Raw genomic sequence first — 23,745 nt, forward strand, 5'->3', positions numbered from 1 at the left:
AGCTTACTTTGCAGCCCCAGCCTCTTCAGGTGTGATTTAGATTTACCAGAAGCATTAATACTCTCAACTGATGAAAATTCATGGACTGCATTGGGTGCAACAGAAATAGAGACTTGATGGCCAGGCTGTGCTGAGCCCAGCCACATACCCAGTGTGGTGCTGGGGCAGGGCAATGCCCTCAGCTGAAGCCTGCCTGACACCCGGTGCCGTCTAACAGTCGTGTCAAGAATATGTCCTGTTTTTTCTGCTGTGTTCATAATCCTTCTGAAAATTCCTGCTCTGCAGTATGACACCTGCTAGGGGAAGAGGGGCAGGAAAATGTGCCAGCTGGGACCAGGGCTTCCTTCAGCAGCTTGGAGATGAACACCACTCACTGTCATCGTTCCTGCTGATGAGTTTTCTGTCCTCTCAGATCTGCATTTCCCTTTATGTTCTGTTAGACCAACCTACTACTGAAAATTGTTAAAAGCAACTTATCCAAATCCACCTTTGAGTTAATTTTGGGCCTAAGGCCCTGTTTTATAGTAATGGGACCTAGGGACCAACAATAAAAAAGAAAAATAGCAGCTACCAAATCTGTAAAAAGGAAACAACTTGGAAAAGGAGAGGGATGTCAAGCTAGCTTCTCCAGCAATGGCAGAGGGGAGTCAGACTTACAGGACCATATGGCTTAAACATAGTTTGAATAATCTCCTCCAATTAAAAATAAAGCCTGTTTTATATAAAACATCTGTTCTGTGAATTCAACAATTTGGGAAAAAAAAACCATCAGGGGACACTTTAAATCCTTCATCATATTTTTGGTTTCTCTGTTCAGATCCTTAGCCATTTTGAGGAGCTAATATCCCTGAAGGAGGAGTGTTGTGGTTTCCTATGATTCTACCAAGCATCAGTGCAGGCTTTTGCATTTCTGTATGCTGGGTTCTCCATCTCTGCTGCCTTCAGATGTCCAGCCTTTGTTGCTAAGTTATGTGTGTTTTAGGAGAGTCCAAAGGACCAGAGTCAGGTCAGTGACAATCACCAGAGGGCCCGCAGTGAACAGGCATTATTGGAGCTGGGCTGGGCTGAGACACAGGAAGACAAGTCCTCCCATCAGCCCTGTGTGCTGCTTTCACAACAGTGCTGGGAGATGGGCATGGCTGTCCACTGTGGAGGGTATCTATCTCGTGTAATCAGGCTTATACGTATCTAAAACACAGTGGTACTTAGCCACTAAATCCACTAAGCCACCAGCCAGTAAAGAAGAGAGTACAAGATTATCTCTTCTTTGCCTTCACACACTCACTTCTTAGAGCAGGACCATAGCAGGAAAACATAGCTTTGAAGCAATCTACAACTGCTTGTCTTGGAAATGTCTGCTTTTTATTTGACAAGGGGGAGACCTGTTGCAGGTATTGTTTGAAATTATATCACTTGTCCCAACTCCATAAAAAGTGTAACTGTACAGACAGCAACATACCTGTCTAAGATAATTATCTAGATTATAAAGGAAATATAATCTTGGGATATGTGTATCAAGCAAATTTGATCCAGTGCACAAGCTAAGATTTGCTTTGTTCTAAAGCATACCTAGGGTGATTTTACTGTGCTTTTCTTCTGAATATTGTTTGCTTCCTTCTCAAGAGGACATCAGTCTGAGGTCTCTCCTCTAGTTGTTGTGAGCCATTTTTCCTAGTTCCTCAGGTAACTATTGTTATTTCAGTACAATATAAAAGCAGAGGTGGCTAATGAGGAACCTGTAGGTCTTAATCATCCCCTGACACTGACATCAGGGAAGCTGTAGGTGTTCTGCTGACAAGCAAATAGTGGGGGTCATACTCAGCTGGGAACACTGTCTGACAGGGAACAGGGCTGCTGAAAGATTATTTAATTCCTCCCTTCTCAAAATTCTGACCAGGGCAGAACGCCTCTGTTAGATAAAGACAGATGTGCATGGTGCCCACCCTCTGCACTTGCAAAGTGTGCTTGTCCCTTTGTCTTCTTAATGCTTCTGTTGCACTTGACTTTCCCTTCTCCAGTGGTACCAGGTATGTGACGCAGACGTTTCTATTTTAAACTCATCAGCTGCGTAGACCTTTCACTGTGCACACTTTGCCTGTGTTGTTTGTACCTGGGGATGTTCCAAAGTTGCTGGCCAGAACACATGATCGGATTTTGTGTACTTGCTAGCACTGTCCTGGGAGCTGATGTCTGATGAATCATCCGTTGACTGAAACCCTTGACCTCCTTGGCCAAGATTGTCTGCTTTGCTCAGACTGTGCTGGACATACAAAAGAAAGCAACTAGTCAGTACTCCCTGATTTCAGCCTCTCCTTATGCTTTTATTAACCCTGGGTGAGTTTACAATACTTGTGCCTGTGGAATATGGCAGGTGGGGGATCACCTTGGCAGGTTTCAGCCATCTGCCTTTCTCACCTTTTGCAACATCAGTAGCAAAGGGATTTGAAGCCAGCCATGCTGGCTCTGTGCCACTGAGGAAACACAGATGATATCTGCTCCATTTTGTGCTTCTCCAGGGAAGGGAAAGGAATGGAATTTGGGTAGCAGCTCTCTGAGCCAAATGCCATGAGAAAACCTTCAATCTCATAGGATGAAGCACAGACTAATACTCTGGTTCAATTTGTTGAGTGAAACAAAGTGAGTCTGGTCATCTTTATCTTCAAAAGCATTTTTTATAGTTGGATGTGCTGTTTAATTTGGGTCAAATTTAGTCTTACTTTCTGGAAAAAAGGCTCCAGAAATAATTCAGACTGCTCCCTTCAAGCTGTTCTGCAGATGTCAGCATATGCTGGAGTCCAAAATCCAGCACAATCAGGATATGGTCGCCTAGTAGAGACTCCAGCAAGAGATGCTGGACAGGAAAGGTATGTGCTATTTGAGAACATAACACCAGATTTCCTTTCTGTTAGCATATTTGTATGTCCCACATGCCATCTCTGTCTCTTCTTCCCGCTGTGGAATAACTTTCTGTGTCTTGATTTATAGAATGCTGCACATCCAGATGCCTCTGTTGTTATCTCCTCACTGAGAGGAGCAAAGCTCCATTTGGGCTACAGGGCTGTCACCATGATCCCAGCCATGTGTTTGGCTAATTGCTTAAATATAGAGGCCTCCGGGTAAAGCTCAGTCAGTGTTCCTCTTTGTTTGGTCAGACAAAACAGAAGGGGTGGGAAACACCAACTCCATCTTAATGGAAGACAGGTAGGGGGGCCTGAGGACTCAGAAAAACTCAGAGATGAGCCAGGTATTCTCCACTGAATTTCTGATTCTGAACTCAGTCTGGACCAGTTTTGCTGGCCGTAATAGGTTATCTCTGGTTCAGCTCATAGCTCCTAAAATACAGTCTGTCCCCATAGAAACACCTCCATACTGATGCAACGAAACACTCACTGGAATTGCCAGAGCTCTCAGCTCAGCATCCTGTAGAGGCTTTCGAGGGAGGAACGTGGGTGACTCAGTGTTCACACTCCAGACAGAGCCTGTTACAATGTAAGAAAAGTAAAGCAATTCTCTGATACTGAAATTCCTCAGAGGCTTCTCCTGAATTTGAATCTCTCTCTAACCTCCCAGTAAAAAGAAAATCTCTACAAAATCACAGAAATTTTGGTAAAGAACTCCATGGGGGACAAGATTTCTCATGTCTGTCCCCCAGCTAGAGTCATAGCTCCTGGATCTATGTCAGTGCAAACAGAATCAATGTCTAAGCAGTTTTACTTTTTTTAATCTCTTGATAAGAATGCAAATGTCATTTTTTTCTCCCACTGCCTTTCTCACCCTCTTGAAATAGGCTGTTTATGGTGACTAAATGCTTCTATCCGAAACTGGCTGTTATCCAAAACCAGATGGGCAGAAAGCCTAAGAGCAACAGAAAACTAGCAATTTATATTAGGACAGAGTGCCACACCACACAGAATACTTTGTTTAAGCATGTCAAGCTCTGCGTCCTATTGAATACATATAAATAACCAGCTAGTGGATTTCTACAATGATGTTGGCATATTTCAAAATACTTAAATACTCTGAGCAGCTCTTCTGACCCTGGTAGATTCATTCTGCATTGCTGATTCTTTGACTGAAAATCAGATGTTGGCTTGAAATTTGTACTGCAGAGTAAACAACTTTTTATCGACCTGAAATATATTGGGTTTTACCTACATCTGCAGATGCTGTGCACTGCTAATTCTGCATCTGAATATGATTTTGAAACGTATACTGAAGGGGAAATTGAAGCATTTTAGGAACAGAAAAAGGAAAAGGAGTTAAATACAGACAAATGATACAGCAATTTTAATAACAGAGTATGCTGGAAAATTTAGTATAGTGAGTTGGGCTGGACATGGTTTTTTACATTATAATCCAATATTTCATGAGAGGATACTCGTGTGTTATGTACTGATAGAGCATCTTGGGCAGTCGTGAGCCTTGAGGCCAGAAAAATAAGTCTATAGTCTTTGGCAAAGGTATGGCAGCTTAAGCTTACTGCATTTTCAGGCAGTGTGATGCTCTAAAGGAGTTGATGCATAGGTGAGAGATAAGTCTAATACACTGACATTTATTCTCCTGTTCTCTGTTACTACTCAGTTGTGAGAAGGGTCTGACCAAACTACAGGCATATTTGGATATGGGGAACCCCAGGTATAACTAATCTGTATACTTTGCTTGGTGGTGAGTGGCAATGACTGGCAATGAGATTGCCTGAGCTGTAGTTATTCCTCAGCATCCAGGGATTCAAATACAGCACTGAGCCAAAGGAAACTACTCAGGCACATGCAGCACCTGCCCCAGGGCTGGCTGGGAGGAGACAGCAGCATCAAAACCCTGGCTGTGGTCCAGATTACAGGGTCTCCCATGAGCATCAAATGTAGTTCCCTGACAGAACAGGTAACCAGGTTGTCTCTCTTATGTGCCCTCACATTTCACAAACCACAGTGTGGTTTGCAAGCCTCTAACAAACTTAAGACTTTAATTACGAAAAGACTAAAACCTTAATTATGGCACTGTGTCACAGGAGGGAAGACCAAGCACACCAGTGTTTTGCACCTCTGTTGAAACAGACAATGAAACACTGCTACATTTGCTGGGGCAGTTGTTATTTATTCACTTATGATGATACAGCCACCATAGTATCACTATTACCAGTTCTCTGTCTCTCAGAGCTTGGGTTCATCTTTTAGAACCCATGTGAGATCCATTGTCATTTGCAGGATAAACCACTTAGTTACCCATTTAAGTACTGACTGAGGAATATTTCTCCAGACACCCACCTCCCAAATCACTACTCACCTTGTTAGAGAGCTATTAATTCCTGCTTTTCTTTCAACTGGAGTGGATTTAGTTCTAGTTAAGATCTATTTTAGTGGGAAGGAGGGACAGCCTGTGGCCTGATAGGTCTTTTCCATCTGCAGTGTAATGATAAATATGCCTCTGGTGTTCAGCCTTTCTTCCTCTGGCTGCTGCTTTGTTGCTGGAAACTAAATAGATGTAGCAGTGGCCATTCACAGATACTGTGGTTCATAAAAGACCATCTCATGGTAATCCTGCACTAACCGCTACCTGCTGGTCCTGGAGCTGAGCTTGCTCCTGCTCTTGGAGCAGCCTGGATGCCCCTGCAGCGGGATGTGTCCGTGCCTGGGATCATTTTGGTGGCTTGCACTTCACCCTCCTATACCTGACAGGCACTCGGTTAGGTGTTCCCAGAAGCAAAAAAAGCTCATGTAAGTCATGACAAAACTCATTCACCAGAGTCAGTGTCCGACATAAACTGCTCAAATCGATGCTCAGAGGTTAGTGAGCAATGTCCTGGGTAGAGAGGGGAGTTTTCAATTGCTGTGTGACTGGGTCCCTGTCTGCACTGGTGACATAGGGCAAGGCTCTATTCTAGCTCAGGTTTGATCTGGTTTAGAACATCCTGAAGAAAACTCTTTACACACTGAATGCACAGTGATGCTTTCTAGCCCAGGAACAAGTGAACACAGAGGGTAGGTGATGGTTTGCTGGTGGCAGGCACTGCAGAGACAGGCTGGGGCTCCTGCTAGCTTCTCTCAGGACATACAGCATGTTCGCTCGGGATGCTTGGACCCCTCCTGCTTCCTCATTACATTTTGCTATTTGCTTCTACCATTTCCTTTTCTTCCTGATTTTAAGGCTCTTGCTTGCTGTGTAATTCATTAGATTTGTCCCTGTGTCAGATCTTTCAGTTATGCCTTGTGCTCTGCAAAGGAATATTGCATTATCATTTTTATTTTGACGTCTCTCACCAATTTTGTTGTACCATATACAGCTTAGACTGCTGTCTGGGTTTTAAATATAGCCAGTCAGTGGCTTTAATGGTGATTCTTGTCCCAGGAATAATAAAAGTGAACATTACATGTTAAAATACAAAGCCATTTACCTGTGAAGTTCAACCTTAAGAGCACTGTCTATTTTCTTTCTCTTTACAAACCAAATGCAATATGTGTGAGAAATCAGCAGCCCATCTGTATTCCAGTTTGCATGCTCCAACATAGAGAGAAACATGATGTACTTCTTTGAGGTTGGAAAATTACTCTCAAAACAAATTAAGTAACTTCTAGCTTGAGGGATCACCTCATAGGTGAAAGGATTTCTGTCATCAGGAATCAGATGTATTTGCATTATTCCTCAGTGGCTTACAAATTGTGTATGTGTTAGTATAATATAAGCTTTCTAGAGAGAATACTTTGCTGTGGGTTAATTTGGTAAGCAAATGTTCTTTGTGGTGTGGTGGTATGTTAGACACACAACAGGCATGGTAAATACTCAGAAGTCCTTGGGCAGAAGGAAGGAGCTCATTTTCTGTTCTTTGAGGCTGACACCTAAAAAATCATCTGTGGGCCTCTACCTGAGCTCACTGCTTGCACCTGTAAAAGGGAACCTGCTTAATTCCTCCTGCCAAAGAGGGGGGTCTTTCTCTGTCTCCAGCTGGTGAGTTGGAGCATGCGGAAGCCCTGGTCCATGTTTCCATCCAGAGGATGTTGGAGGAGCAGGTGATATAAATTCATACAGCTTCCAGGGAGCTGAGGGCGGTCAGCTCCCTGCCTTCTACATCAAAGGTAGGCTTCTAAAGCTGAAGGGGGTGAATATCTCTCCTGCTGAGGAAGAGCTTGATCACGCCAGGTGCCAAGCAGCTCCTAAAGGGGATGATTACTTACAGGTCTCATTATATTAAATTGCTGTTTTTAATGAATCAGAGAAAACAGGAGCTCAGGGCTAGATGGTACCTGAGGGTCATGGAACACACCTGCCTCTTCTGGGATAATGTTTACAGGTGTTGCCCTAATTAAAACATCTGTTTATATCACAGATGTTGAGATATTTGAGAAGTGATTGACAAAGGCCTGGAATGGACTGAGTTGAGGTTAGCTGCCCCTCAGCCTGCAGTGCAGAGGGCAGAAACAAAGGCAGAGTGGGGAGCTGCTTAGGGCTGCACTTCCCGAGGTGATGCTCCCTGGGAAGGGTCTTGTTAGTCCCAAAATTTCTCAAGTGCTGTCTTCTCCAGGCCTTTTTCACTGGGATATTTCAGGGCTGTTTCACCTTTTCTACTTAGGCAATAAAAATGACTTATTTTTCAAAAATCAACCTGAACCATCTGAAGAAATTTTTTTAATATTCTGGAACATCTTCTGCCCATATCATTGGAAATGATGGGTCTTGGGATCCTATCTGAACCAGCTCTTTCATGCCCTGACGTTGTACATCATACTTAGATAAGGACTCTGAAGACAAATGAGAGTTAATTCTTTATAGCAAATTGTCTTGCTGTGTGATGGGAAACACGGACACCTAGTGGTACTCGAGTGCAGGGCATGTAGATGCTTTAAATTTATCTCTGGAAGACTAGATACAGCAGTGTTTGTTCACATGTTTTCCCCTAAAAGAAGGAGAGATTTTATTATTTTCAGAAAAAGTATCATAGACAGCATAATGTGGGAGAAAGAAAATTTACTTGGCAAGAAGTAATGAAAGAACTAGGGGAAAATCATCACATTTGATAAGCTTTATCTGTGTATTTACCAAGAAGTAATCGGGTTTTTTGCTTGTGTCTTAAATATCTCATACCACACCAGATCAGATATTATATTGGATCAGAAAGATTTCTTATTCCTAAATTAGTCCATAGCAAAGAAATCTCAGTAAATATTACAGCAATATCTTATTCTTACCATACCTGTCAATGTTTGTACTCCAGTTATGGGGAGATCATGTCAGTGTGATGAATGGTGGGTTTGCTGATAAACTGCATAGCTAGGTGCTGAACTGATCTCTTTCATCGACCCACTGAGGTCTTCCTGCCAGGATTAATGTGCGTGCTCTGTCTGAATGGCCTCAAACAGCAGCCATGGTTTGTTTTGTTTGTTTTTTCTATTTATTTACAAATAATCTTTCAGAGAAATATTTCCTTCTTCTTCCCCAAATCTAGCATTTCGTCTACGGCAGAGACACAGGACAGGTGAGAACCAGTCCTTGTCCACTGACCCCTTTCTGTAATTGTAAATATCACCTCTGTGAATGGGATTTCTTTTACACACAAACCACTATGCCACTGAGTCGGGAGACAGGCTGTTCACATGGGATGATGCATTCAGGGCTGCTTGGGCTAAAATAAGGGATTTGGGGATTGTACCAGCTGAAAAATGAAATCTTTTGAGTGTACCCTTCTCAAGGGCTCCCCCATTCAAGTGGATAAGCTGATCCCAGTTCTCACTGATTTCACAGAAATACTCTGCATCTTACAAGATTTCTCCCAATTCAATTGGGTTTAGAAGTTGTTCTTCTGAAAGCATTTTATAATATGCTTGGGTTTAGCTTCATATCCTAAGAAATAGGGAGGTTTATGGTATTACAGTTTTGAATCAGCTTGTTTACTGTTCTCCTCTTAATAACTTTTGAATCAGTGGACTAATTTCTATCACAAATGACACTGGAATAAGGACCTCAGATTCCTGCATGCTTCAGGGAAGCAGGCAGCATGCAGAGAAGAAGGACCCAAAAGAGGGCCCCTAATACAGGCAGACAGCAAGAAATCCACACTGCAGAGGAGCATTAAGATTCCTCACATCAGAAAAACTTAGATTTGTGCTCACACCTTTTTAGAGATCAAGAATCAACCTCCGAGATCCAAATCTGTGAGAAAACAAGCTTCATTAGCTCTGCTGCTTGTGTAATCACTTCTTCTGTTCTGCTGTATACACAAGCACTTATATATCCGGTCCCTGGTTATATAGAGACTAGGATTAAACAGAGACTAGTATTGTTCATCGAGAGTCACAGGGTGAGAGGCTGAAGGAAAGCAGCAGGTTGCCAGCGCTCAGTACGGAAGTAAGATGATACATTTATTCTTAGATACAAATCCTGGAAGTCAGCATATAATCAATCACTCTACGTTTATATATTTACACCTCTGTTTTCCATCAGAGAGCATGGGAGGAGCTTTTCTGATCTGCCCAGTCAGGATTCCCTAGTCTCCCACGAGGTCCCTAGGGAGAGTTTGGGAAAATGAGGGCATGTTTCTTGTCTTACAAAAAAATTGTAGCTGTTTCCTCACTGCACTGGTGGCATGTGGGAATGTGTCTAGCTTATGCTGTAGAGAGGTGAGCTGGAATTTGTCCTGCCATGAGGGCAAGCTCTGAGGTAGCCTGGGCTATTGTCAGTCTAGAAAGTCACCCCAGAAACTAAAGAAAATTAAAAAGCAAGGCTTCTGGTGGACACCCACAGCTAGAAAATTCACCCACAGCTAACATTCAAAAGGTTACTGGGTGGGTAGCTTTGATTTCTCACTTCAGCCCAGCAAAATCAATAAGAAGTAAAGGAAACCAGGGCCACAACAAGTTGAACTTTGACAAAAGAAATGATTAACTTGGCTTCTAAGGAATATAAATCCTGTCTTTGCCAGTGTAAATATGATGCAAAGATGATTGCCTTCATCCTGCCCTCTCTGACTTCTATTCCTGTTTTTTGTTGGTTTTTTTTTTTTCCCTGTTGAACCTGGGCAGTTGTCTGGAGGGTGTGAACTAACCGTGGTGCTCCAGGACTTCACAGCGGGCCACAGCAGTGAGCTGAGCATTCAGGTGGGGCAGACGGTGGAGCTGCTGGAGAGGCCGAGTGAAAGGCCAGGCTGGTGCTTGGTCCGGACCACGGAGCGGAGCCCACCTCAGGAGGGTCTGGTCCCCAGCAGCGCTCTCTGCATTTCCCATTCCCGCAGCAGTGTGGAGATGGATTGCTTCTTCCCTTCAGGAAAAGGTAGGCAACAGTCCGGCAGGTTTAAGACTGTTTCAGATTTCCCCTTTTGTATCATGTAAGTGCAAAGTTGCTTGGGCTGCTCTTGCAGTTGGCGTGGGCAAAAGACTGTTTAGTCACTAGTGAGCTTTGTTACCAGATCTCTGTGAATCAGCACAGCACTAGCCTAACTCCATTTCCATGAATCAGTGTTTGTACGTGTGTGTCTTGCTGTGTGGCAATCATTATTATCTTGAGATTCTGGGTAAAAATAAGTCCTTTAAACAACAAAGGGACTGGTTTTAATGCCTAAAAGCCTAGAGGGCAGGAAAGTCATGTTGTATATACACCCAGAATACCCCAAACTGTGGATATGTTATTTTATGAGTGCCACAGTGCACACTAGTGCATGTTTTTTTGTATATGCCTGCTTCCTGTCTATTATTTCAAAGAAGCCACCAGTGAGTACTGGTGCACTCTATTGACTCATGAACTGTAGACATTGTGTGTAATGGCACAGCATAACGGGGAAAAAATCATTTACTATTAGTGTGCAAAAACACACATCCTTGGTATTATCCTGAGAGCTTGGGCTTCATCCGCAATGAATGGTGAAATACTGTTTGTCTCTGTGGTGTCTGTGGCCTATTTACTTGATGTTCTGTTCTGAGCAATGTGTGTCCCGCATAAAGCATCCATGCAGCCAGGCATAGGAGACACTCCAGGCTGGTAGACCAGAACCAGTTCAGTTCAGTGTGGCCAGAGCAGGTCTCCTTTTGCCTGTGCCCCTTCTTTTGGACATGCACAACAGAAGTAAGGTCCAGGGAGAAAAGGCTCCTGTTGTCCCACTCCCAACTTTAAGCGCACAACCTGAACTGGCTTCTTAATTATTTTTTTTTCCCTCTGCATTAAGGGAAACAGAATTTGATCCGTTCCTGTTTGAGCAAGTTAAGCTTGGTGGTTTTGTTTGTTTTGAAAAAAAGCACTGAAGCCAGGCTGTAGTCTGTCCTTGCTCCCTGCCTGTACTCCCACTGAGGAGGCTGGGAGTGGGGCACATACCCAGGACAGATCAGTGGGGTAGGGCCAGGGTCTGCATCTCATCCAAACCTGGGGGAGGAGAGCTCAGCTTTTCCTCTCAGATTTGATCCCCTCAGCCAGTCTCGTTTGGTTAGGTGCTTCCCTTAGCCCTGCTTTGCAAGAGGGAGAAGGTGAAGTCAGTGCTGGCTGTCAGATCTGTCTGCAATGCAACCTCTAAACTCGTCACACACTTCTTAGACCCGCTGCCATGTCTCCTCTCTGCCGCACGCCTGGAGCCCTTCCCTGCTTCTGCTGCCACAGGAGCCTGCCCTGGTCCTCAGCTCTCCTCTGATAAGCACTGCAGTTGCTTACATGCAAATAAAATCTGTGAATAAATAGAAAAGTAAAGCTGAAAACCAGCCTGGTCTGTGTAAGACCAGTCACTGCCCGGCATGACTCATAGGAAGCCAGAGACGTGTCTGCTGGCTGCGTGGTCCAGCAGTTGGGCTTGGGTCCTCTGCTGAAGGACACTGTGAGACACTGCTCAAACTTCATTTGCCTGTGCTAATTTGTAGAGCTTTTCCTCATATGCAACAAAACATAGGGTCAACATAGCACTTGGGGATCTGGTGTAGTTGGGAACTGTCAATGTTAGGTTAATGGTTGGACTGGATGATCTTCAAGGTCTTTTCTAACCTAGACGATTCTGTGAAAACTAAAAATTGCAGGAGTAGGCTGTGGAAAGGGAGGCAGGAAATTCCGAGGAGGATGGAGACAAGGCAGTGCAGGGGCTGAGGGCTGGTAGGGGACATGGGGACTCTGCTTTCAGCATGACCGTGTGAGCTTCAGGGCACAAGTGCATTGCAGATATAGTGCCACAGGCGCAATGCCAGGCTTCGACTGCTGGATCGGAGCCGACTGGTGCCTGGAAGCCACCAGGCTGTGTCAGCACAGCACCGAGCCTGCGCTAGCACGCTTTGCCTGCCTGTGGGGCAGGTTATCTCACATAACATGCTGCGACTGCTTCCAGGTTGGAGCAGGCTCTTGTCCTGTCATCTCTGGACAGGTGCAGAGTGATACTGGGGCTGTCTGCCTCCAGCCATATATTCATGGCCTTTATTTACTTATCTCTCTTTCCCCCTCAGCCTCAGTTTTCTTCCTGCACATACCAAATCTGTATCAGGGAGCCTCAGTATTAATGGGATCTCCAGAAGTGCTGCTAGAAATAATAAAAATAACCACCCAATCCACAATTTTGGCCAGAGTACAGAAATTGGTTCTGTGTCTAATCAGTTCTCCCTCTATTAGGAAAACAGGAAATTGTTTAAACTGAATGAACAGATGCTGGGAATAAAAAAAGAGGGGTAAGTTTGAAGTTTAAAGGGGAAAATGCAGTAGTCACTGGAAGGGCCTGCTGATGTCATGAGATCCTGGAAGGATTAGCGTGATAAATGGCTTCTGACTATTCAGATTCGTGTACTTCTCTACTTCCAGTAGCTTTAGGCATGAGTTGGACTTGGAAGCCCTTGGTCAAGGCTTACAAAATTTCTGGCCTTTCTCTGCAACCCAGAACAAAAGCTGGCACAGTTTATATCAACACTGAATGGTGTTCCCTGTCATGGTTCTCCCTGCAGAAGAGCAGGTTAAAAGGGAAAACGTGGTGTGAATATGAGAGAAACGTAAAGAGAACACTTCCTACCTATTGTAATAAATGTCTTTACAGGTTTCTCTTGTTGATCAGTAAAAGTGCAGAGACTTTAAGGACTGGTCTCCCAGCCTTCTGACTGACTGATGGCTGTGTTCCTTTGGAGGATACACATTTGATTGTTCCATGACTTGACTACAGCTCAGAGCCCAAGTATAGTCCTGCCTGTCCCTCCTTTTCGATAATCTAGCAGTGTTTGCAATTACCCTCTGTAAAAAGGCAGACAGGTTTTTGGGATTCAACTGATTTGCAAATGATTGAGTAAAAAGGACCTTGTCTGTAGTCTCTGTTACTGTACTTGAGAATTTGTGGGATGTGTTTTTTTCTGACCAGCATTCCTAGCAAGGAAAAGAAAGACCTGTGAAACTAGGAATGAAGCTCTGTTTGAACTGTCCCTCGTGGCTAATTGCAGGAAAGCTGTGACTTTTATTTCTGTCTCTTTTACCCTATAATTGAACTCTGAGGTATTAAGCTATAAATTTCAGATTAAGAGAGAAATCCACATGGATAGAAAGCAAGTTAATGACCTAGCCAATATTCATTAAGCACACTGTGACAAGCATATTCCTGGTGTCAGCCTGTTAGCTTTGATGGAGTGAGTTCAAATTTGAATTTGGCCCATGAAACATTTAGATGAAATCTTGATCTTATGACCCCTCACCCAGGATTTTTCTTGTAACATCAGTCACAGTGTAAATCAAAGAGTAATAAAGGCTAGTTCTTGCAGTAACTTTAAGAAATCTCCATCACCAACAGAAAAAGAAAGTGTTAAAAAAAAAAAAAGGGGGGGGTTATGGCATTTGTTTTGGACTAATCATATGCAAAGGGATCCCGTTCAGGGCCCCAAACCAGATTTTGCCTGCAGGATACTTGTGTCTGGTACATATCTCTAGAGGAGATGAGGAATATATTTTTTTTAAGATGCTATGCAAACATCTTGCTGTGCTGGCAGATGGCCACTTAACAGCAGGACTTTGGTGGCAGTGGTGGATCCTTTAACAGAACAAACTGAGAAATAGTTGTGTCTCTTCCAACTGAAGAGGGAACATGTGTCTTGCAAGGTGTATATTAGCAGGGTGAGCATCTCGCCTGCAGTTCCTAGACGGGTCACATTGGCCCTGGTGCATCAGCTGGGAGAGCACCAGACTTTGGGCAGGAGGAACAGAAGTTTCGGTGCTGCTCAGGTGACAGCTTATCCATTTAGGGGATCACCTACCTGATCCTACAGCCAGAGAGAGTTGCAGGCTGGTGGTGAAAGAAGAAAGCAGAATAAGGATTTGATGAGGCTGGTGAGAAGAGTGCTATCAATGAAAAAGAGGTCATGCTGAGACCCGTGTTTTTGGGACCACTCCGTGTGGGAAAGAGCAGATCATTTAATGGATTAGTGTGGTAAGCTGGTGAGGCTAGTCTGGCTCTTGTTGGGGTTGGAAGTCTCTTTCCTCCAGTTCCTGATCTCAAAAGAGTGATCTGTGTAGGGAAAAGCATAATTGTTTCTTCCCACGTCTCTGTTTTTAAGAACATCTTGGATTTTAGTAGGGAAAAGGAGTTTAGGCTGCTTTTATTGTGTCCCTATTCCTGTTGAGTATTAAATTGCAATCTGCATTGGCTCATGCACTTTCTCTGTTGTGTTTTAAACAATCTCTGTTGCAAAACATATTTGATGGTAATGATTCCTGAAGTCCCGGGGGAGCTGTGTCTGGACAATTTAGAAGTTTTAGTGCACTGCATTAAACCTTCCGTTGTCCTTGTGGAGACTAAGGAACTGCTTTTGTTTTTGAAAATCTTAATTAAGAGCAGTCGATTAAAATGATTAAAATGTTTGTAAGGCTCTGAACTAAAGGAAACATTTCATTAGGTAACACAGTTGATTTAACTGGTACATAAACAGGTCATGGAGTTTCTATTAAGTAAACAATGTTCAGGCACCCATTGTCAATATAAATATGCAGTATTTAAATAAAAAAACCCAAACACTCACCTCTGTTCCTAATACTGTTCCAACAAGGGTGTACATAGTCAAAATTTCACAGTATAGACTGTCTTTCAAGAAAGGTCACATGGACCTCCTGCTGGCATTTAATGCGTCATGGCATCCTTGATACCTCCTTGTTACAAGTTCAAGACATGACTTACATAGAAAACCAGGTTTTGCTGCAGTTTCACTCCTTTTCAATTATGATAGAACAGCTGGAAACAAGTCTGCTAACCAGCATGGTGTAACACGGCAGCTCTCTGAGGGCTGGCACCACGGGCTGCTGGGGTCCAGCTCCAGACTACTGCTCTACCTCAGTATACAAGTGTGGCTCCAGGGAGTCGTGAAAGGAATGGGAATAGAAAGATGAAAAAACCACTTTGCTATTTCAGTCAAGTCATCCTTACCCTTGTTTTTTTTCCACTGTGTCTCCCTCATCTCTCTCATCAAACAGCGGCTGTTTGTCTTCACTTTCATGGCTCTTCACAGCTTCTCCCCACTATATCACTCCTTTCTACCTCAGTGGTCCATGTCTGCCCCACTGCTAAGAGCTGGTGATGCCTCACTCCTCAGCCTACTAGTATCTTTTGATCCCAGACCTCTGTGCTTTCTCCTACTTCATAGTCAGATGTGGAAGAACTCAGATATCCATAAAGTGTCTGTCCTTGGTGTTGTCCATGCTTACACCTTCTCCTGGACTCCAGTATCTCCAAAATAATAAAAAATGAACAAATATTTAGCAACAGTTGGCAATATGTGTGATGGAATCTGATTTTCATTGTTTCTAAGGGGTAGGCCAAGTCAAGCGTGAGAGGATGAGCTGTACCTGTGTAGGGGTATTCATATCACTACAACTGTAGCTCTACCAGGGATTTTACCTTTTGGGTACATTACCTTTGGATCGGTACATCAAGAAGACAAAATTACGCTGACAAGTCCTTGCGTAGTCAAACCCTAGAGGCAGTGTCAGTCCAAGCACCACCTGGGTAACTAGATAAGCTGGGCACAGCCTCACCAAGCATGGCAAATATTTGTCCTCCATGGTAAATCTTTGCAGCTACAAGTCACGGACACAGGTTGTATGCAGGCTGTTGGAGCCATGTTCTGATGGTTTGTGACTACCCATACTTCTCTAACATGATATTTCTATTTCATCATTTTTTCTTATTTTCAGTATGACATCACTAGATATTTAATGCTAGATGCAGCCACGTGGACTTGTTTAGGACATATCAGGTACCAGTAAAGTCAGTTATATTTAATCCTTCAGTTGCTTTGTTATCTCATCAAAGCAAAAGGCCTTCAGTGCTCTACCTGGAACTTTATTTTTGTGAAGAAGTACAATTTTGATGAATGCTTTGATAAAACAGGAAAGGCTATTTTGGGGAAGTTGCTTTGCTTTTGTACAGTGGATTTTTATTATTTTAAACACAGGAGTCTTTGTTTAAAAGAGAGAAGGCCTGCAAATTTTCTTGTTTACTTTGCTTTTGCTTCCCCTTCTGACAGGGGGTAAAACTTAATCCACTTATTCCCCTGTCAGCTTAACCCCAAATTTCACTGTACGGTGTCCCTAGAAAAAAGAGAGAGAATTTTAAATGCTGTGGCCAGCTGAGCTCATCAGGAATGCCAAAGGATTCAGCACCTGGTCTGGCAGGGAAACTGGGGGGAAACTCAGCAGTGGTACACATAGTGTTGTGATCACGAATGGTCTAATCAGGATTAGACCGTTGATGCTGTCATCTTTGGACATGTCACCATTTGTTGGTCCTGATTCCCCAATGTGGGACGCATCTATCTGCTTTTCCTACTGCTTCTTCCATCCTTGTCATAGGTCACCCTCACTGCGTGTGTATCAGGAGCAGCTTGGGGAGAACAGCAAACAGGGAGAGCACAGGATAAAACTGGGCAGAATTTAGTAGCCGGTATTGCATAAAGGTCATGGCACCTGAGATAAAGGTCCCTTCTGGCATTATGGTCTCTGGCAGCTTTATGATTGTGCAACTCTAATGCGTAGCTTACAGCACCTTTGGGACCTTTCCTTAATTTGTCTGGAAGGCTTTCAGAGAATAGGGTTTCCTGGTAGCAGATATTATATTGATCACCTGTATCTCATCATTAACATACTGGCACCATCATCCCAGGCTGTGACTGAGTACGATTGCTGCCTATCGAGATAATAAATCATTCTGATTTTAGCATCACATTAGTCAAGGCCAGCTAAAAAAAAAAGGAAAACTGGCAGAGAAACCCTAGTAATTGTCACATGGAAAAGCATCAGCGAAAATGTAGGGCAGGATGTTTCCAAACTCTGTGTGGATCTGTGAGAAGACAGAAACATTCACATTTCAGAAGGGTTAAATGCTAATCTCTACGGAAGGAAGCGATGACCATGGCGTATCGCTGCTACACAGGCTCTGTCAACACCGAGCAGTGTGGTGCTCATGAGATGTGTATTTCAAAAATGAAAAATCTTCTCTCTCAAGATAAAGGGTCATTTGTTTCCTTTAGATACGCTTGTGGGTTTGTTGGAGAGGAGCTTTTGTAGAGGGTACAGTGGCTTATTGCAGTACTTCTGTTTTGTAGAGAGATGGTGGTTTGGCAGGTCCAGGGTTGGGTGGTGAGCCCAGCATACAGACTGAGCTCCCTGTCGAGGACTGGAGCTGTAGGGATTGAGAAGGCAGAGAGGGTTGCAGCTCTAAAGAAGCCTTCTCTTATGGCCTCTCTGGACCCTTTTCCTCTTTTCACTTGCCTTATTTCTGTCTGTCTGACGTGTTGAGAGCCACACTCAGGTAGATGTGGCTAAGCATTTTAAGGTGAGGCAGAAAAGGAGAACTGAGGTGCCAACATGTAGCCATGCATTCTCCCAACAATTTGATGTTTCTCTAAGGCTCTCATGTCCTCATGCAGTTTGCTTGTAAGGTCATTGTTAGAAGGCATTTTCATGCTTCTCCACAGGAAAAAAAATGTAACACAGCGTGCCTCTCTGTGTTAAGCTCAGGACCGCATTTCCTCCCACAACTTCTGTGGAAAACCAGGGTCATAAATTCTCCATGCTCTCATGGCTCTCCTGTCTACCTTCCCAGCCTTCTCTCCTAGGGCCAGCCCATGCTTTCTGGGGCCAGGTTAAGCTAACCCAGATATTCAGGGATCTGTGCAATGGGACGGGGTTTTACTCCTCAGCACAGATGTTGAGAAGCCCCAGAGCACCCCTTTCCCTGTCCTGCAGAGAAAGAACCTCCCTCCTCTGCTGCAGCTTGTTCACAGACAAAGGGGAGGTCCCAGCTGGTCCCTGCTGCCAGGAGGTAGCTGCTTAGGTGATGGGTAGGTGGGTGGCCACAGCCCTCTCCTGGGCCATGAGCCATCTGAGAGGGGACAGTCTGAGAGGACTTCAGCTGTGCATACCTGGACAAACAAGACTGCACTTGCCCTGTTTTCCCAACTTTAAAGACATGATGGAAAAGGAGTCTTTAATTTTTATTGCTCACATATTGATGTCCCAACAGTGGGGTCATCGCAAAGGCCAAAGATGGTTCTACTGTGTAAATACTATACTTTTATTTCATTAAGTGAGATAGTTTCATGGAGTAATGTGGACTGTGCACATCCCATATGGCCTGGGGAAGACCAGAGGCATCTTGCATACAAAGAACCCTAAGCCAGGGGAAGTCTGTCCTGCCCACTCCCCAGCTCTCCCAGTGATCCCAGCACATGTCCTTTCACAAAATGGCTGAGCTCAGCCTTCCCTTGTGTTAGCATGGTCAGAGCAGAGGGTGGGGCCTTTGAAGGGACTCCACAAAAAGTACTGATTGAATCTGAGCAATAGTTATTGTACTGAGAAAAGACTTGGGCTCCTGCTCTGGTACTGAGGTTCAAGGGTTCAGGTCAGGTCAGGTATTATCACAGTTATCCAGGGAGGACACCTCCTGAAAATGGTCTGAATATGATGCCTGTTTGTTTTTATTAACAGCGTAGGAACTTTATAGATGCCTTCTGTTTCTTCTCCTCCTGGAGCTGTGGTACCTCAGCTGCAGACACCAGAACAAGGAGGTGGAGCAGAGAGTTCAGTCTGTAGCATGAGGTTTTATATTAGCTCTGACCTGAGGTCAGCAGCCATAACATCTCCATGCCTCTTCTCCACTAGTGAAAATCAAGCAGCCTGGAGTAAGGGTATAAAAATAGCTCCTTGAGGAAAATCTATTTCCGCTGTATTAAGTTGTGTGCCTTGAAATACATGTAGCGTGGTGGGAAGGGGGGAGTTGTTCTGTAGCGCTTGGCCCATCGAGCTAACAGGAAGGTCATCCTGAAAGAGCAGCGGGAGCATGTGGATGGCTTGCGTCTTACGTTTCCTCTGAGGCCAGACTAAATTTAGCAGATTCACAGATGGACATCGGACCATAATCCATCTGGGTCTGTGGGGGAAAGAGTGGGATCTGGGTTGTTTGCCTAGGCTTTTTGCTGCATAACCAGCGTCAGTGACCCACCATTCACTATTATGTTCCTCTTTGAGGCGGTTCTGCCTTGCTCAGTATGCTGTAATTTACTGCCTGATCCTTTTCCCTGAAATGTTTAAAGTTTAAGAATGAAGGAAAATTAAACTGTTGGTTCTGGGTTCATGGCCGACATCCCTACTAACTTAATGTGAAACTGTGGATGTACCTTTTAATAGTGTCATCACAAAGGTTGAACCTGAAACTGATACTTGCAAGAACTGCAGTAACACAAATACTAATTATTGATGATTTTGGTTTCCCCAAAATGTTGCCTCCTCACTCTTTCAGCTTTCAGACAGTTGAAGGGACTAATCCGAAACACAGTATTTGCATCCTGCAAGGCCTGTACAGTGCTGGGCTGGTCCTTCCGTTGCTAATCTTAAACAAATATTTTATGAGTATGTTTTGAAGTGAACCAGCTCTCCTAAAAATCCCATTTCCCTGGCCAGTCTGAGCCGGAGATAGACAAACTGCAATGCAAAGCACATATATATTAAATAATGTATTTCAAGTAATTGAAATTATGTTACTGTATATCTGCTTGAGCACACTGCACAGATTTGATATATTGATCCTGACACAAGAAGCCTGATTTTCCTGTCATTTATGCAAGCATTTTGTGAGAGCAGTTATTCCCAGGTTACGCGTTTTGCAAAAGAGCCTGAACCAATGTCAGCTTCACTTAGTTCAGATTAATCCCAAATTCTATAAAGTAGAGTTAATGTTATTATCACTATGATGGTCTAAAAGTCTAGGGCAGGAGGTTATTTACATAAATGCCAGTGTATTTTATTTATCCTGTTCATATTAACTGGTCTCACAAAAGATACTGTCTCCTCTTACATATGTTGCCTTTAACTCTAGAATTGTATTTTTCTTTTCTTTAAGGCAGAGTCCGTATTTTATTACATTTTCCTTAAATCTTTTTAAACAAGTTTCTCACAGTTCAGAACAGCTAAAGAACTTTTTTATTATAAGAGGTTAAACCATTCGTGTCTTTGGCTGTCCTGAGCATTCATTAAAAGGTGCTATTTTATGTATGTATCATGTATTCTTCATAAATGCACTGAATAATTATCAATTCTGTAGGATTGTAATGTAGTGAAATAAGTAATTTTTTTTCTTTCTAGAACTTGCAAAATACAAATTCAATTTTACATAGTGTAAAAATAGAGTTAATTGCTTGCATATTGCAGTAGAGGTTGGGATGGCCTCCAGTCTCTGTAAAGGTGTGCCTTCCAACAGAAACAATAGTAATACACTATCCAACAACTCACATAATAAAGCAGCCCTGACTTCTCTTAAGCAAGACAATTTGCAGATTATATGTGTTGGTAACTCCTGTTTTTATGAAGTGAATTTAAGGCTCCTTGTTGCTCACCAATAACATTAAACTGCCTGATGCCAAACTCAAAGAGATTAAAAGTTAAATAGTAGTACCCAGTGTTCGTATTTTTCTGTTTTCTAGACTAGGGAGAAACCCTAAAATCTTTCAACTCAAGATATGCTTTAAAAATGTATTCTTAGATCTTCATACATTTCAGTTTTACTCCTTCCAGACTGTACCCAGCTCTTTATTTTCTCTGCAGATTTCGTGTATATTCAGAATTTTAAGTTAATAGCTGTATTTTGCCAAGGAATATATACCCAGTTTTCTTGGAAATCTATGAGAATTGCATTTAGGTATCAGAGAACAGATTCTGGCCTTAAGTGCCAAATGGATTCTTCCGAAAAGCACTGAAGAATTTATTAACCCTGCAGGACTCTTACTCAGTGAAATAAGAATATTTTTCCTTTCACTGACTGCAAGTCAAATTGAGTTTCATGCAGTGTGAAGGAATCAGGGTACTCTTGCTGCAAAGGAAGGCCATTCTACCCTGTGAAAAAGCTTAGTAAAAAAGTTTTGTGTGTGGATGACAGGGGAAGGTGGTTCAAGCTTTACACCCCAGTAGTCTTCATGGCCATTCCACATCTGTTCAGACAAATCTGCTGTAGTTGTGCTATGCATACATAGTGCTGCTCCACAGGACAATGCTTTGTACATAGCCTTCACCTGGGAGTATACATGTTCTGGAATGTTCAATCTGCTACGACCTTTACTTATTTTGAAGATGTGTCTTTCTGCACATAGAGATCAATAATGCAGATTCCAGTCTCCATCAGCTTGCTGATTGCCATTATAAAAGATGCTACAGGGCACGCAGGCACAACAGAGACAGGCCTGATCTCAGCAGCACTGTGGACTGGTACTTCCTTCTGCTGAGCAAAAGATGGTTGGCCAGGTGGAAGATTTTGTCTCACATGGAGAGGCTGAACCTCTCTGAGCATCAGGTATGTGTCCTGTGCCTACCTGGGCAGCCACGATCTACCATAGTGAGGGGGATCATTAATACCTGTACAACAGTACAGGTGATGCAACAGTCATATACCTTGAGGCTTTTTCAGTAAAATCTGAAAATAATGACAGAAGAATCAAGGCACATCAAGGAACCAATCTGGGCTGAAATGAACTTTTTTTTTTTTCCGTCCTAGGTTAATTTTAACCTAGATCCGTTTGCTGGTCAGATTCACTGTGAGTCTGCACAAACATTTCTGTTGGCGCAGGGAAAGTGGAAAGAAGGAGCAGGCACCTGGGAGAGACAGAAAAGGCAACAAAGGGTTTTGGCAGGGCTGTTGGCTCTTGACAACTCAAAGTGCTCATGGAACTATCATGTAATGTGGAACTGTTACATACCAAGAGATCGGCTGAACATAGGAATTAAAAAATACTCCATGACATCATGTACTTGCCCTCTCACAGAAAGACAACTGCTTTTTCTGTTTTGCAGTGACTAGAAATGCCAGTGTGTACAACTCCATCTTTTGGCATTGTGTGATGGTACCAAGCAGAAGGGGGATTTCTAGAGTATTTGGTGCTAGACTAGCAATCGCTCACTGACATTCCCAGGAGCTGTGTTTCTGTACAGGATATCAGCAGAAATCTTGCCTGCTGGAGAGCTAGCATCCTAAAAATGCCATTTCTGGGCATTAAAGAATGAAAGTGGGCAGAGGTGCTCCACACTGATAAATGCAGAGGGGTTGTTTTCTAGACAGTCATTCCACCAGCTGAAAAAATAGTTAAAAACTTTTTTGTTGTTGTTAATTCTCCACACAGCAGGCTGCCTGTTATGCGTGCTCTTGTTATTTATACCTGCCGTAAGTTTCAACATCAGCTTTACCGATTATTTTATGCTTGTCTTAGATCTGGTATTGTAAATCAGAAAGCTTTGCCATCCCAAACATTGACTGGTAAGAAGTTCTCTGCTTTCTTTTTACCTTAGAAAAAAAGGGAAGTGGAAAATACAGTTAATGCAATAATTTGGCCCAAATAAATAAAAGCTTTTACAATATTGACATTGAATTTTATTTTAATTCCAGTCCAATTCCTCCAGACTGGCCAAACAAAGAAAAATTTCTAAATAGTAAATGGTGTGTGACAGTTTTTAAATTTTTCTTTAGATTGCCTTGAACCGTAATTGTGCTGGATACCGGGTGGGGGATAGATGATGAACAGAACTTGCAATTTTCTGCAACACATGTCAGGAAAATAATCTAAATAGTCTTCCATAAACAGACAAACAAACAAAACAAAAAAGGCCAAAACAGGTGACAACTTACTCTAAAGAAGGAGAAATGCCATTTAAAGAGAAAATTAGCTGTGGTTTCTACCATCCAAATAAAACAACCTCAGGCAAGTTGAGACAGGCAGGTCAGGAATACTTTTGCTGCACTATTAGTCTGTATTTGCTAAAACAACAACTCACCTTTGTCATGCACAAGTGGGTGAGGCTCCTGTTTGTCTTGGAAAGCAGACCAGGATGGGCTGAGATAGGCTCATGATTTCCCCACTGAGGCCCAGCACAGCAAGACAGGAGCCAAAGCATGTCCAAAAGGCAGCACTTTAATGCTTCGTGTCTTCCGTCATTGGATATTGCAGTAACTCCCAAAGATAGGTCTCTAATGGAGGTAAGTGCTTCAGGAAATTAACACAAAACCTGCTTTAAATTTTTATTTCACTCTCTTCTGTTCAAGGGTTGGGTTTTTTATTCTGACCAGTAGCTTGTTCAGGATGTGTCTACCATCCAGCGTAGCTCTCCAGCAACCAGTCAATACCATACTAAACATAATGTGGTACATGGCTCCACTTACTGGACGGACCTCTTACATTAAACTGGTTTGTGAGGTGAGGCTCTTTGCTGCAGCCTCATCTGAGGGTATCTCATATGGTGGTACTGCTGGCAGGTCAGACAAGTCCCCTCTGCTCACACAAGACCTCACTGAAGCAGTAG

At 43.2% G+C, this 23,745-nt stretch overlaps 1 protein-coding gene across 17 annotated transcripts in view; it reads left to right on the forward strand.

Annotated features, from left to right (window-relative positions):
• KALRN (kalirin RhoGEF kinase) overlaps positions 1–23,745 on the forward strand; it is a 360,200-nt gene that overhangs the window by 250,071 nt on the left and 86,384 nt on the right. For 15 of the 17 annotated variants that reach the window (XR_003398843.1, XR_003398844.1, XM_026853030.1 and 12 more), the window contains exons 33-34: positions 8,438–8,467; positions 10,011–10,257. Coding sequence is in view for 15 of the 17 variants with exons in the window: in XM_026853030.1 (XP_026708831.1) it covers positions 8,438–8,467; positions 10,011–10,257 (277 nt within the window). In the remaining 2 variants the exon portion in view is untranslated. The remainder of the gene's footprint in view (positions 1–8,437; positions 8,468–10,010; positions 10,258–23,745) is intronic. The other 2 variants (XM_026853029.1, XM_026853043.1) reach the window with 1 other exon arrangement.

The sequence above is a fragment of the Athene cunicularia genome, assembly GCF_003259725.1.
Source record: "Athene cunicularia isolate RWA chromosome 7 unlocalized genomic scaffold, athCun1 chr7_part1, whole genome shotgun sequence".
Taxonomy (NCBI): Eukaryota; Metazoa; Chordata; class Aves; order Strigiformes; family Strigidae; genus Athene; species Athene cunicularia.